Source organism: Lacerta agilis, chromosome 3, assembly GCF_009819535.1.
Source record: "Lacerta agilis isolate rLacAgi1 chromosome 3, rLacAgi1.pri, whole genome shotgun sequence".
Classification (NCBI taxonomy): Eukaryota; Metazoa; Chordata; class Lepidosauria; order Squamata; family Lacertidae; genus Lacerta; species Lacerta agilis.
Genome location: NC_046314.1, coordinates 90,500,654 through 90,515,383, shown reverse-complemented (window position 1 = coordinate 90,515,383; position 14,730 = coordinate 90,500,654). Strand labels below are relative to the sequence as shown.

Genomic DNA, 14,730 nt, shown 5'->3' with positions numbered 1-14,730 from the left:
TTTATGATTCAGTGCAGTCATCATTCTGCCTCTTTTCCTGACTGCTTAGGAGATTGGGAGTGCTGCCTTGCAGCTTTATGCTGTTCCCTTCTCTTATTCTAAGCCACAACAATTCCTTTAGACCAGGCATTGCAAAACTTGGCCCTCCAGCTGTTTTGGGACTACAATTCCCATCATCCTTGACCACTGGTCCTGTTAGCTAGGGATGGTGGGAGTTGTAGTCCCAAAACAGCTGGAGGGCCAAGTTTGGCCATGCCTGCTTTAGAATCACCATGCAGTCCTTCCCTCTGGATATGAATCCCCACCTCCCTTTAAGTTTTGGAGCTAATTTTCACTAGTATTACATTTGCACACATGTTTTTGCTAACCATGTTAGCAAATCTGATTCTACTCATGATTGTGGATAATGGTTTGCAGCTATAAAATAGAAGCACCATTGAGAGCCCTATCTTGATGACCAAGTTTGTGTGTATGTGAAGGCACATCTGTATGTGTTTCTTTGTAAAAAGTTCACCAATGAAGAGTCTTCTGTTTTTAACTGTCCACAATCTTTATTTCCAATTCAAAAACCACTGTCTTGGCTGTTCTCATCTCTCATTGTACCATCATAGAGCATCTGGCTTCCTGGCCCTCTGTTCTGCTATATCTCCCCTTCTTCAGTTTATCCCAGAAAGTCACTGACAAATTCATTTTTCTCTTCCATCAAAGTGAACTTAAGCACAGGCTCTGTGTCGTGCTCAGAGTCTGCTTCAAGCTCTCAGTGCTTTGAAAGCTTCTCATCACTCTGCCTTTGACTATGGGCCTATCTATGTGATCCTTTAGAGATAGAAGTCACTGTGAGTTATCCTGAGCACAGATGCTTTTAATGATTAAGGAACCGTCAGATTCACTGAAAGAGCGTTAAGTGAGAAAATCTGAATCTAGAGGAGTGCACATTTTTAACATTGAAGAAGCAAACCTTTGGAGCCGACACCAATCTTAAGATATAATTGTTAAAGAAGATGGCATTAGACCTGATTCATTTTATGTAGTCAAGTGGCAAAGGGGCAGGAAAGAGGGAAAGACAAAAGAAAAACCTGGTTCTGTTTCATATATGAATCACTATATGAGTTTTCATTTGTTTTGCCTGTGTCTTTTTAATTCCTAAACAGTCCAGTCATTATTTTAATTTCTCTTTTAGATTTTTCCATTCTCCAAAGATCTAGGGCAACATTATCTCTGTAGCTATTTAGGTTACAATCCTATACACATGTATTTGGGAGTGAGGCTCATTAAGCTCAATGAAACGTATTTTGAGCAGACATGCATAGGATTGCACTGTGTCTGGTATGTGTACACATGTCCCATTGATGGCAGTAGGTGTATTGTCAGCTAAATCTTACAAAATCTATACAAGATTTTAAAATTTCCTGCCCTCTTCTAATCATGAAATGATATATATTAGATCCCATCTTATATACAATTGCCATTCCAGAACATTCTGCCTTCTCAGTACTGATGGTTGTCTGTTATGCTGTAACATAGAGCAAAACACAAAGCTCTGTAGAATGACTAGTTCTTCTCGTAATGAAGTTATGGCAAACTTTTATGTTGATACTTACCTTTAAAATTCTAGTTTCATTTTTTTTCAGGCAGAAAACCTTCTTCTTGATGGAGATATGAACATTAAAATTGCAGATTTTGGTTTTAGCAATGAATTTACTATAGGCAACAAACTGGACACTTTTTGTGGAAGCCCCCCATATGCTGCCCCTGAACTTTTCCAAGGAAAGAAATATGATGGGCCAGAAGTGGATGTCTGGAGTCTCGGAGTCATTCTTTACACTCTAGTCAGTGGATCGTTGCCATTTGATGGTCAGAATTTAAAGGTACAGTTGAACTTTGAAATGGCTAAGCCTAGTCTTCAATTTTTCTGTCTCAATAGTAGATGTTCTTTTTTGTTTGGTTTTCCTAAAGGAACTGAGAGAACGGGTATTACGGGGGAAGTACCGGATACCATTCTATATGTCCACAGACTGTGAAAATCTACTGAAAAAACTACTTGTATTGAATCCAATCAAGAGAGGGAGCTTGGAAGTAAGTATTGTGATCTTGCCCCCATTCCCCTCTCTTTTGTATTTCATTGGAATAACTCAAAACCTATAAGGAGTAGACCACTACTACATTTCTCCAAATATGCTACCACAGGCTGCTTCACTGTTTTGGTTTTTTGTAGTATCGTTTTTCTTGGTAAAATGGCTTTTTTATGGATCCTAGTACGTTGTTAAATTAAAGCTTTTTTTTTTTTAAAATGTTTCCTAATGAAAGCTGTTTTTCCTGGAGGAAATAAATACAAGTTGGTGTATATCATGTGTGATGATCAAACATGTAAAGTTTCATCCTGAGCTTATGGGACATAGTAGCCAGTTTTTGCAAATAATACCAATCTAAATGCAGGTTGGTTAGTTAGTTCTACCAATTGACAGTCTTCTATGTGGGAATTTTGTAACATGCAGTAGACCTGTCAGGTACAGTTCATTACGGTAAGTTCATCATCGGATGACCCTGGATTCTAGTGATTTGTGGCGGAGAGAGAGAGAAACTTCTGTCTATCCACTGTCTCCATATATTATTTCACAATCCTAGATACATCTGTCATGTCCCCTCTTGCCTGCCTTTTTGAAAACCAAGGAGCCCCAAATGTGAAATTTTTTCCGCACAAGAGAGTTGCTCCAGTCCTTTGGTCACCAGTATGGCTGTAGTCAGCTTGTGAAAAAAGAAGAAGCTTTTTGATCAACCAAAACTGGTGCCTCTCATTGGGCAGATTTTTTAAAAAAATTAACTCATTTTAATGCAAGAACGAAGAAGAAGAAGAAGAAGAAGAAGAAGAAGAAGAAGAGTTTGGATTTGATATCCCGCTTTTCACTACCCGAAGGAGTCTCAAAGCGGCTAACATTCTCCTTTCCCTTCCTCCCCCACAACAAACACTCTGTGAGGTGAGTGGGGCTGAGAGACTTCAGAGAAGTGTGACTAGCCCAAGGTCACCCAGCAGCTGCATGTGGAGGAGTGGAGACACGAACCCGGTTCCCCAGATAACGAGTCTACCGCTCTTAACCACTACACCACACTGGCTCTTAGGAATGCTATAGGTGGCATGCACCTTCTTAGAATATCAATTTCCTCTTCTCTCTTTTGCAGAAGAGAATGCCTCTTCCAAGATGGTGCCTGCTAGAAAAGTGTGTGCATTATCTTTTTAAAAAGAGCTGTTTGGGAGGTTGCAATTAACTACACATTTGTGTAATTGTTTGACTAAGATTTCTTTAATCTGGCGAAAGCTCTCATAATATACTTAGGCTTAGAATTTCAGTAATGTGACATAATAATGGTCTGACAAAATGAACAGCATATGATTAAACAGCTAAATTTGGGATTGGAGCAAAACACAAATAACAAAGATCATGTTAAACTGTCTGAAATGTGAATTATAAAATACTCTCAGATATTTATTGTTATGCACACAAAGATACAGTATCCTGTTTATTGTCTCAATCTATGAAATGCTTGTGTTTTTTATGTAGCCATGTAGTTTCATCACTCCTTCCTACAAAAAATGAAATGAATGCTAAGTTAATTGTGCTTCTGCTGAAAACAGTGTACTTGTCCGTTGTATTAATTTAACAGATAAAGTTAGTGCATTTAGTGTAAGAAAGGTTAATTGTTCTTCAAAAACCAGTGGTTCATAAGTAATCTTGTTTTTATAGTAAAGACAGCCGAGTTTTAAAAGAAGCAGTTTCCATATGAGTACCTGGTTCCCATTTGCTATGATAGTTGATGAGCTGCATTTGAGAAAAAAATATTTTGGTTATGTATTAATTCCAGCAAGCTGAAGCAGCCAGTCACCTAGGTCTCTGGGCTTTGCATCCAAGGAAGATTTACTGCTTGTTAATGCCCAATAAAAGTACAGCAGATGATAAAATGGCTTGAGAAGTACAATGTGTATTAGTCATCGGTTGACCTTTCTTTCATCTTCATAGGTTTGCGTTTGCAGCTGAAGATGGTGTTCCACCAAATTAATCTCATATAATCACTTTCTGACATAGATCACTTGAGCACTAGCTGGGAGATATACCCCTGATCAGCTGTGACTCTGTACTGAATAATTCTGTGTCTGGTAGCTTGCCAGTGGAATGTGGGTATGAGTAATTTCTGCTTCACTGATGTGTAGCACTCATTGTTAGGCTCCTGTCTACATAGGATGGTGTAATTAGGATCACAGGAGGTCAACTCAAGGATGTTAATATTCACTTAACAAACTTCAAAATGGTTGAGTCCAAAGGATACTGCTGACTAAAAATGTAATACTAATGTTCAGGTCTCTGTAGTTTTGCTGTATTTTGTAACAGCGTAGCACAGGCACAAAACCTGGCAGGAGAAAAGTGCACAGAATCTGAGAATGCCAGGTTTAAGGGTGTGCAGATTTCAACAAGTTTCTTACTTTTATAGGTTTAAATTGTGTGCCCAGTGTGTGGTGAGATCTCAGTGCCCTATGCTGACTTTTCACTAGTATTCATAAATAGGTTGTGTTCATTTTCATTTTTAAATACTGGTAGTGTTTTCTACTGATAATCCTCCTAGATACAGTTTTGGGAACTTTGCCCTGTTATGCCCAGTAATGCTGTGCTAGTTCCCTCCTGCCTGGGTTAATACTGTCTCACTATTAACAGCCTTAAAAGAATTTTATGTTGCTGGTTCAAAAATGGGTTCTTGCCAGGACATTGTGTTCAAAGCAGAGTGCATGAATGCTATAGAATAGAGGGACTGTGTCTGTCTTCCTGTGAAACACAGGGCAATTGTCTCTGGGGGTAAAAGGCCATTGCAGAATCACTGTTCAGTAATTGTGTGAAGTGCTGTGTCATATATGGCTATTGTGTCAGATAAATGATTCTATCTGAGCCTTTGTCTGATCATCTTAAGATGTGATTTTGACTGGCATCTGCTCATCTAACATAACACTAGAATGTTAAGTTTCGTGTCCTAACTTGAAATTTTAATACATTTAGTTATAGGCTTTATGATTGTTTTGATGTTTGCGCAGTGAAACTATTTAGGACCATTTTGTAGCAAAATGCAGTTTCTGCAGTCTGTCTTTCACTAGCAACCTTTGCCAAACTAAAGCTGAACAGACAGCACTGTATGCTTAATTCATATGTTGCCTAAGGAGCATTAAGTTACCATGCACTTCATATGCATTTTACTTTATACATTTAAGAGGAGAATTAAAATACTCCTGAGGGATTTTTGAGAGCATAATATTTGAAAAGATGTCACACTTTGCTTTCACTTAGGTCTGAATTCTTCAGCTGTGCACTTTTTCAGATGGAGTTTGGAATACTGCTACATACCCGGTATCTGGTCAGACAGAACATGGGTTCATTATATTTAAATTGTCCAGATGTCATTGTTCTTTAAAAAGGCAAAAAAAAAAAATATCTGGCTTCCTTGTGTTCCAAAACTCAAAACTATATTCTAATAGCAAAGGGTGAAACCCTTTTGATCTGTCTGATTTGTCCTCCAATGTAAGAGGAGACGTTACTTTCTCTGGTTCCTCCTCCATGCTGTTTTGGAGGGTCTCCTCAGGGGACCACAGAGGGAAGGGAAAACTGGAGAAGATCAATTCCTTTTCTTAAGCTATGGAACTCGCTCCCAAATGAAGTAGTGATGGCCAAAAATAAAATAGGATCTGACAAATTTGTGGCTATCTTGTCCCTCCAATCTGAGAGGCAGCATGCCTTTGAATACTGGTTGCTGGCAAGAGTGTGCTTGGTTGTGGGCTACTCAGAGGAATCCCATTTTGCCACTGTGAGAACAGGATGCTGTACTAGATGAGCCATTGGCCTGTTCCAGCAGGCTCTTTGTATGCTGTCTTGTTTAACCACCACTGGATTAAAAGCCATTCCAGAAGTAGAACAGCAACATTCAAAGAAAAGAGAAGCATTGAATTTCACCCATAATCTTGAACATGAAGTTTGATAAGGACACTTTTTTTGCTGTTGTAGAGAATGTATTATGGACTTAGAATATTCAATAATGCTTCCTGGAGCAAGGAAAGCATATGTTTTAAAGTACTCAAGCATTGCAAGCTGATGCCTTCTGTGCGACCCACTAAAACAAAATCCTGAAGCATAGACATTAGCCAAAAGCAGGAGAACAAAAAGTGCTTCAGTGCTTCAAAGGGAAATTGGTCATGGGGGAGCGGGTGTGTGCACTCAAAGGTCACAGTCTGCAAAACCTCTGAACAGCTCATCCGTAAGGTGTCGCAGCACTTCTGCTTTTTGCTTGGGTATGAAAGAACAATGGATTGTTGTAAAAATCCTTTCAAAATAGGAGCTGTCTCCTGAGAAGTGAAGCAGTTCCCAAAATAAGTCTTTCTTTCCTGTAGTCGAAATATCAGCAGCTTTCACCCATTCATATGAATGTGAGGGAAGGTAAATTGCAGGGGACAATTCTCCTTTAAGGAGAATTAAGCTGTTATATATGTTTGGTCCTTTTATTGATTCAGCATGAAAGCCCAAAAACGTATGTTTATTATTGATTCAACATTCATAGATACAGATAGAAGCTAATATAATTACAGATAGAGGTCTTCCGTATTGTTAATATTTTTATGGATAATTTTAAAATATATTTTCATTTGAGAGAATGGACAACCTAAAATCGTCTTTAGGCTGCAAAAAATGGTACTGTTGACTTGTTTGAGGTGAATTAATCATGAGTATAGAAAGCTGTTTTGTTCCAAGTAAAACTGGGTCCATCTCATTCAGAACTGGCTACACGAACTGGCAGCTGCTTTCTATGTAGAGATGCTGGGGAATGAACTGGGGATCTTCAGCTTGCAAAGCACCCACACTATCACTGGTCTTCCCCAAATTTATTTCTGTACATAATACATGGCTAACACTAACCCTTGGACCTGAGTTGTTCTTTGTTTTGTGCATTGGGGTTGAAAGGTCCAATTTAATTTTGGCAGTAGAAGTCATATGCCTTCAACCAAATTTGGATGGTACTCCAATTGTGGCTATTCTTGGAAAACAAGATTTGGCCATGGTTATCTGTGCTCTCCTAACATCCAGATTGGAGTACTATAATGTGTTTTTAAGAGGAGCTTTCTAAAGACTGTTTGGAAACTTCGTGACACCCAGTGACAAATTTGTACTGATAGTAGGGGAAATATTTTTTCCAGTATTCCAAGATCTTAACCTGGCTACCATTTTATTTCTAAGCACAAAAATCCTAAACCACTTAGGGCCAGGAGAACTTTCCCCATGTTTTGTTTTATTTGCAAAATGTAAAGATCACCCTTCATCACATCATAGTGATCCAAAGGTAGTTTCCAACATGTTAACAAAATATACAGACAACCATGGGAATATACGTTCATTTAAAATAATCGTTAGAAAGAATGAACAGTAAACTACAGCAGTGCAAGAAAATATAAAATTCAACAAGTGGAAATTGCTGATTTACCCAAAATGCCTGGGAAAATAAGAAAGTGTTCACTTGACAGCACAAACGCTGCAGATCTTCCACCATCTGTGCTCACCAGCAGGGTAGTGAGAAGTTCCTCCCTCTCACCAGCTGATCACAGGGTATAGATAGGGTGGTTGGTATGGGAGAATGTGATTCAACAAGTAACTGGGTCCTGTGTTATCCTGTCCAACTATTAAAACCTTCTACAGGGTTGCTGCTCAAGAGAAACCCTTACCCCAGAGGTGAGGTGGGAAGCATCAAAGTATAGAGCCTTCTTGTTAATAGGGCCCCATTTATGTAACTCCCTGTCCATTTTTCTTTAATCAGCAGCTGAAGATATCTTTTGCACACTGATTGGTCCCCACTGATCATTTTTCACTTATGCTTCAAAGCAGTTTTTATATTTTAAATAAATAAGCATGCCGATTTCCCCACTAACTGGGTATTGATTTGGGAGTCAATTAAAAAAACAACAACCCAATGATTCAGTTTTGCTCTATTTTCTAGCAAATAATGAAGGACCGATGGATGAATGTTGGTCATGAAGAGGAAGAATTAAAGCCATACACTGAGCCTGAACCAGATTTTAATGACACCAAAAGAATAGGTAAGAATAGGTTACCCTAATCGTTCCAGTCTATAGCTGTATCGTATTCTCCCTAGCTCCCTAGTCCAGTTCTTCATTTCTTTCACTAAGTGTACCGCAGATTCATGGTTAACAGTAGGGAAAAATGCTTGTCAATGTTTTGTTAATTCTGTTGATTAGTTTGCCATGTACCCAGGTTTTTTATGTAGTGAATGTTGAACAGTTCCGATATATCTTCCTGAATTAGTCTAGTCTCAGTTTACCTGTTTTTTTCACTGCCACGTGATTCATTAGTTCCAGTTCACATGCCATGGTTTGGAGGATCAACAACATCTTGGAAGTTTATAGTCTTATCCTCCTCTTCCTCTCACTTCCAGTAGGAAACAATGGTTTGCATTTGCCCTCCTAACCAGAATTGGGGATAAAACCCACTTTATAATAATTTTCAGTCATGGTTTGGTGAGTTATTTAATCCACTGGTAATGACAGTGTTCTCAAAGCTACCAACATGAGCCTGACCAAACTGCGGGAGGCAGTGGAAGACAGGAATGCCTGGCGTGCTCTGGTCCATGGGGTCACGAAGAGTCGGACACGACTAAACGACAACAACGACAAACTATGTTTGGTGCTAAAAAGAAAATTAATTGAACCTGAATCTGTTAGCCCATATCACATTCCTAATTATCTGGACCATGCTTGGAGGATTAGAATGTTATATGCAATCCAATCCCTCTCCCCTAAATCTCTTATTTCCTATCTTATGTAGATCTCAATTCTGTACAGTGGTACCTTGGTTCTCGTACTTAATCCATTCCGGGATTCCGTTCGACTCCCAAAACTGTTCGAAAACCAAGGCATGGCTTCCAATTGCCTGCAGGAGCTTCTTGCACTCAAGCAGAAGCTGCGTTGGATGTTCGGCTTCCAAAAAACATTCACAAACTAGAGCACTTACTTCCGGGTTTGCAGCGTTTGGGAGTCGATTTGTTTGGCAACTAAGCAGTTCGAGAACCAAAGTTTGACTGTATACGTTTAGGATAGAGACTCTGTTGCCATTACGTAAATGTTAATTAGTAGAGGGTAATGGAACATGGCAAGCATTGTGAAACTGGTCTGTCGGGTGAATTTTTATATTTTAGAGAAAATTTGTGAACAGTGTTCTAGGTTCCCACTTTATTCTACTGTGATTACTCCTGTGGATTTTCACAAAACGATTCACAGTGCATGTACCTCTCAGATAATCTCTTAAGTAGAAGTTTTATGGGTGAAAAATATATATCGGAAGTTGTCTAATGACACGTTTTAAATATGTCTTGTCGATAATAAAATTGAGCTGTCTTGTTTTTGATAGATATAATGGTCACTATGGGTTTTGCAAGAGATGAAATTCACGACTCTTTAGTAAACCAAAAATATGATGAAGTCATGGCTACTTATCTGCTCTTAGGCAGAAAACCACCTGAGGTAATTTATAGTTGCTTATATTTATTTATCTGCTAGTTTTGAAATTGTTTTCTATAGGGATTGAACACAATGCTGAGACATGCTTATTGACAAGCATATGTACTCTTTGGGTTGCTGGGTCTATGGAGTTGCTGGGTTGCTGGGTCTATGGATGGTCAGCCTGTAAATTAGAGCAACAATTGTCAACTGGTTCGAAGCTATCACAGATGTCAGTTAATTCTGGGACTGGTTATATCTGTGTGATGCATAAATAAGGATTTTTATTTTATAATAATAATAATAATAATTAATAATAATAATAACTGTATACTGCCCCATACCTGTAAATTTCAGGGGGGTTCACAACATAAAATCACAATAAGTGATTGTGTTACATCTATTAGTGTGTAGTTTGAGGAAATGTAGCTGCATCTTTCTTTCCCTTGATGTTTTTTTCCTCCTTCTGCTACGAAAAAGTAGCCTTGGAGGAGGATGCCATAAAAAGTGGAAGGAGAGGCTGCCTCTCTGGCATTTACCCACTTAAAATTCTTCTGTCCATAATGAGGAAAATGTATTCTTCCTCTCTGCCAACTGCATTCCTGCTGCTAATGGCAGGCTCTGGGTTTGCTTTTCAGTGTAAAAAAGAAAAAAGGGGGGGAGGGAAATGAATGGTGCCAAGGTGACTATACAGAGAGTGCCCAGTCTGCATCCATGTGATAGCAAATGTTGTATTGAGTTTTGTGACATTGGAAATAACTCGTCTCAAAAATAGAGATGTAAATGGCTTTGCTTTCTAAAAATTGTCACTTATCCTTGTAGTTTGAGGGGAGCGAGTCCCTGTCCAGCAGTAACCTGAGTCAAAGATCTCGACCCAGCAGTGACCTCAACAACAGTTCTATGCAATCTCCTGCTCACCTGAAGGTCCAGCGGAGCATATCAGCCAATCAGAAGCAACGTCGGTTCAGTGAACATGGTGGGGATGGCATTCAACCAAGTAAAGTAGCAAAATACAATTTTAAGCTGTGTGCCGTGTTTTCTGCGCTTAGCAGTGCCACCTCTTCGTGCATTAGTTGTGTGCTGCTTCATATCACACCATGGTGCTTTTATCATGTGATCCTTCCATGGTAAATATAGTTTGGGTTAGTTGACAGATGTGTTAATTATCATTTGCATTTATTCTGGTGTCTGTAGCTATTTTAACTGTTTGCATAATGGAAACTGCTCTGTATTTGTCATCATTGCTTTGAATCTAAAACATGAGCTTGGATATCTGCAGTGCAGTAATTTTTTCAAGAAAGGTTAATTAGAAGATATGGATGGGTTTATTTCCATAGAGAGAGCAGCCATATGCCTGAATAAAATTGCAAATCATTGGCCACAGCCCAGAAGACTGGTTCCCTGTGGGCAACTTGAGGCTTTCCTGCTTTTTGTATGGAAAGCAAACAATCCCTTAATCCTTTGTGCTTGTCGAACGTTGCTTTTTGGTAATGGAGATAACTACTTGCTTCTGATATTCTGGGTTGTGACTTACAGGTGATACTCGAAAAATTAGAATATCGTGGAAAAGTTCATTTATTTCAGGAATTCAACTTAAAAGGTGAAACTAACATATGAGATAGACTCATGACATGCAAAGCGAGAGATGTCAAGCCTTTATTTGTCATAATTGTGATGATTGTGGCATACAGCTGATGAAAACTCCAAATTCACAATCTCAGAAAATTAGAATATTGTGAAAAGGTGCAGTAGCTACTCAATCCATAACACCTGCAAAGGGTTCCTGAGCCGTTAAATGGTCTCCCAGTCTGGGTCAATAGGAATCACAATCATGGGGAAGGCTGTTGACCTGACAGCCGTGCAGAAAACCATCCTTGAGACCCTCCATAAGGAGGAAAAGCCTCAAAAGGTAATTGCAGAAGAAGTTGGATGTTCCCAAAGTGCTGTATCAAAGCGCATTAATGGAACGTTATGTGGAAGGGGAAAATGTGGAAGAAAAAGGTGCACAAGCAGCAGGGATGACCACAGCCTGGAAAGGATTGTCAGGAAAGGACCATTCAAATGTTGGGAACTTTCAAAAGGAGTGGACTGAGGCTGGAGTTAGTGCATCCAGAGCCACCACACACAGACGGATCCTGGAGATGGGCTTCAGATGTCGTATTCCTCTTGTCAAGCCACTCCTCCTGAACAAGAAACAGCGTCAGAAGCGTCTTACCTGGGCTACAGAAAAAAAGAACTGGTCTGTTGCTCAGTGGTCTCAAGTCCTCTTTTCTGATGAGAGAAACTTTTGCATCTCATTTGGAAACCAAGGACCCAGAGTCTGGAGGAAGAATGGGGAGGCACACAATGCCAGATGCTTGAAGTCCAGTGTGAAGTTTCCACAGTCTGTGTTGATTTGGGGAGCCATGTCATCTGCTGGTGTTGGCCCACTGTGCTTTATTAAGTCCAGGGTCAACGCAGCCATCTACCAGGAGATTTTGGAGCATTTCATGCTTCCTTCCGCAGATGAGCATTATGGGGATGCTGACTTCATTTTCCAGCAGGACTTGGCACCCGCCCACACTGCCAAAAGTACCAAAACCTGGTTCAATGCCCATGGGATTACTGTGCTTGATTGGCCAGCAAACTCGCCTGACCTGAACCCCATAGAGAATCTATGGGGCATTGTCAAGAGAAAGATGAGAGATATGAGACCGAGCAATGCAGAAGAGCTGAAGGCCACTATTGAAGCATCCTGGTCTTCCATAACACCTCAGCAGTGCCACAGCCTGATAGCATCCATGCCACGCTGTGCTGCATTGCGGCAGTAATTGATGCAAAAGGGGCCCAAACCAAGTACTGAGTACATATGCATGCTTCTACTTTTCAGAGGTCCACTATTGTTCTCTTTGCAATCCTTGTTTTGATGATTTCATTTAATCTAATTTTCTGAGATTGTGAATTTGGGGATTTTCATCAGCTGTACACCACAATCCTCACAATTATGACAAATAAAGGCTTGACATCTCTCGCTTTGCATGTCATGAGTCTATCTCATATGTTAGTTTCACCTTTTAAGTTGAATTCCTGAAATAAATGAACTTTTCCACGATATTCTAATTTTTTGAATATCACCTGTATGTATTGCAGTCTCAACAACATAGGACAAAAATATTCTGATTTGCTTTAAACGAGGGAGACAGTGTCCCAGTACAGAGAACCATGAATTATGTAGGGAGCCAGAAACCACACTCAGGTGAACAGGGAGCAGCCAGAAACCCCTTCTCCCTTCACTTAACTTCCATAGCTGACTGATGCTAAAAGGAATTCCTTAGTGAAGTGTACCACAGCACTGATCATCTGCCCAGTGGAAGGAGAAATGTTTGAATGGAATCCAGGCATCCTCTGCTTTACCCTTATCTAGCAACTAAGACTTCCCAGCCATGTCATAACCTTTGGTTTGCATCAGTGCCAGCTCCAGCAACACCTTGGATGCTGAGTGAAGGTGCAAATGTCTGTATTTCGTTTGAGGAAATCGGCTGAGCTAAGGAACTCTTTGCCACAAGGAAAACTGTGTGGCAAATAATTTAGCAATTTCTGAAAGTGGATTAGATATGATTAGAAAGCGATGTCATTCATTGCCAGCTGGTTATGCAAAACTGCCTCCATCTGCCTTGATTTTGTAACTGGATTTGATGGTAATGATTCCACTTTTGCTGGGAAATTGGTTGGTTGTAATTGAGAAATTATTGTATTATGGATCCGCAAATGAGGTGGCAGCCCATTGTATCATCGAAGGCTTCTGAACGGAAGCCAGTTGAGTAACCTTAAAGTATGCCTCTGTATTGTTTTCAATGTGGGTGGCATATTAGCAAATTAACGGGGAACAAATAGTAAATATAAAGCTTAAAGGTGTGTGAAATTATGCAATCAAGCCACTGATGACTCATTTGTATTCAGGCAAATTCTTTGCACAATATCTCAGGTTCGTAAAGTGGCATCAGCATCTTATTTGAATTAGTTCCTTGGATGTTATTTTTAGTACCAGTGCAGACTGATTGAAGGTGATACAGAGAGCACCGTCTCATTGATGTTACCTTTGTTTGACAGTTGGCCCATCGATTCCTCCCGCTGTCTCGTATTCAAAAAGAGCTCAGGCAAACAGTGTGGAGAGTGAACACAAAGATGAATGGGACAAAGATGTGTCACGTAAACCGAGCAGCACTACAGTGGGGTCCAAAGGGGAAATGGCCGCAAGTCCACTGGTGGGCCCTGAAAGGAAAAAATCGACTACTATTCCAAGTGTAAGAAAGATCTTTGCTCACTGATGGGGTCAAATGTTTTCTGTACCACGATAACAATTGTTACTATTGTATTAACTACATGGTGATCATCTGCAAATGGATTAAATGCTGGCATACACTAATAGAAATGGGCTCAGAAACCCAGTCCAGCATTTACAGACGTTTAAAAAACAGGAGTGGGGGAAGAATAATTGAGTGTGACAGTTGGCTCCTGAGTTGCTGAAGGAGGGAACTTGCAGGTATTGTTACATCCTGGCATTTCTCAGCTGGAGGAGCTGTCAGGTGGGAGTGCCCTGTAGGTTGTTCCTTTACTGTGCTCATTGCCTCTCACTGCCCTGGTTGCTTCACTCTCTGAACTCATTGTCACCACTGCAGGCCTGCTTCTTCATTATTATTTTTAAAAAAACACCCACTTATATAATGGAAGAGCAGCTTAACTGTTTAATATGTGAATGTTTGACTATTGAAATTGGTGTTCTTCCCTGTGAGGAAAGATGATCCAAGGCAATTGGGAAATAATAGTAACAAGCTGTTTGCCAGGGGCTATACAAATTTGCATTTCCCTTCAGGACACTATTCATTGTAGCTGCCAGTAGTAATGTACGGAAGTGAGAGCTGGACCATAAAGAAAGCTGATCGCCGAAGAATTGATGCTTTTGAATTGTGGTGCTGGAGGAGACTCTTAAGAGTCCCATGGACTGCAAGAAGATCAAATCTATCCATTCTTAAAGAAATCAGCCCTGAGTGCTCACTAGAAGGACAGATCCTGAAGTTGAGGCTCCAGTACTTTGGCCACCTCATGAGAAGAGAAGACTCCCTAGAAAAGACCCTGATGTTGGGAAAGATGGAGGGCACAAGGAGAAGGGGACGACAGAGGATGAGATGGTTGGACAGTGTTCTCAAAGCTACTAACATGAG

The 14,730-nt window shown here is 40.0% G+C and overlaps 1 protein-coding gene across 7 annotated transcripts in view; it reads left to right on the top strand.

The window, feature by feature from the left end:
* MARK1 (microtubule affinity regulating kinase 1) overlaps positions 1-14,730 on the top strand; it is a 68,893-nt gene that overhangs the window by 41,160 nt on the left and 13,003 nt on the right. For 5 of the 7 annotated variants that reach the window (XM_033144745.1, XM_033144744.1, XM_033144743.1 and 2 more), the window contains 6 exons: positions 1,632-1,868; positions 1,957-2,076; positions 8,014-8,113; positions 9,441-9,553; positions 10,352-10,526; positions 13,619-13,812. In XM_033144745.1, coding sequence (XP_033000636.1) covers positions 1,632-1,868; positions 1,957-2,076; positions 8,014-8,113; positions 9,441-9,553; positions 10,352-10,526; positions 13,619-13,812 — 939 coding nt within the window. The remainder of the gene's footprint in view (positions 1-1,631; positions 1,869-1,956; positions 2,077-8,013; positions 8,114-9,440; positions 9,554-10,351; positions 10,527-13,618; positions 13,813-14,730) is intronic. The other 2 variants (XM_033144747.1, XM_033144742.1) reach the window with 1 other exon arrangement.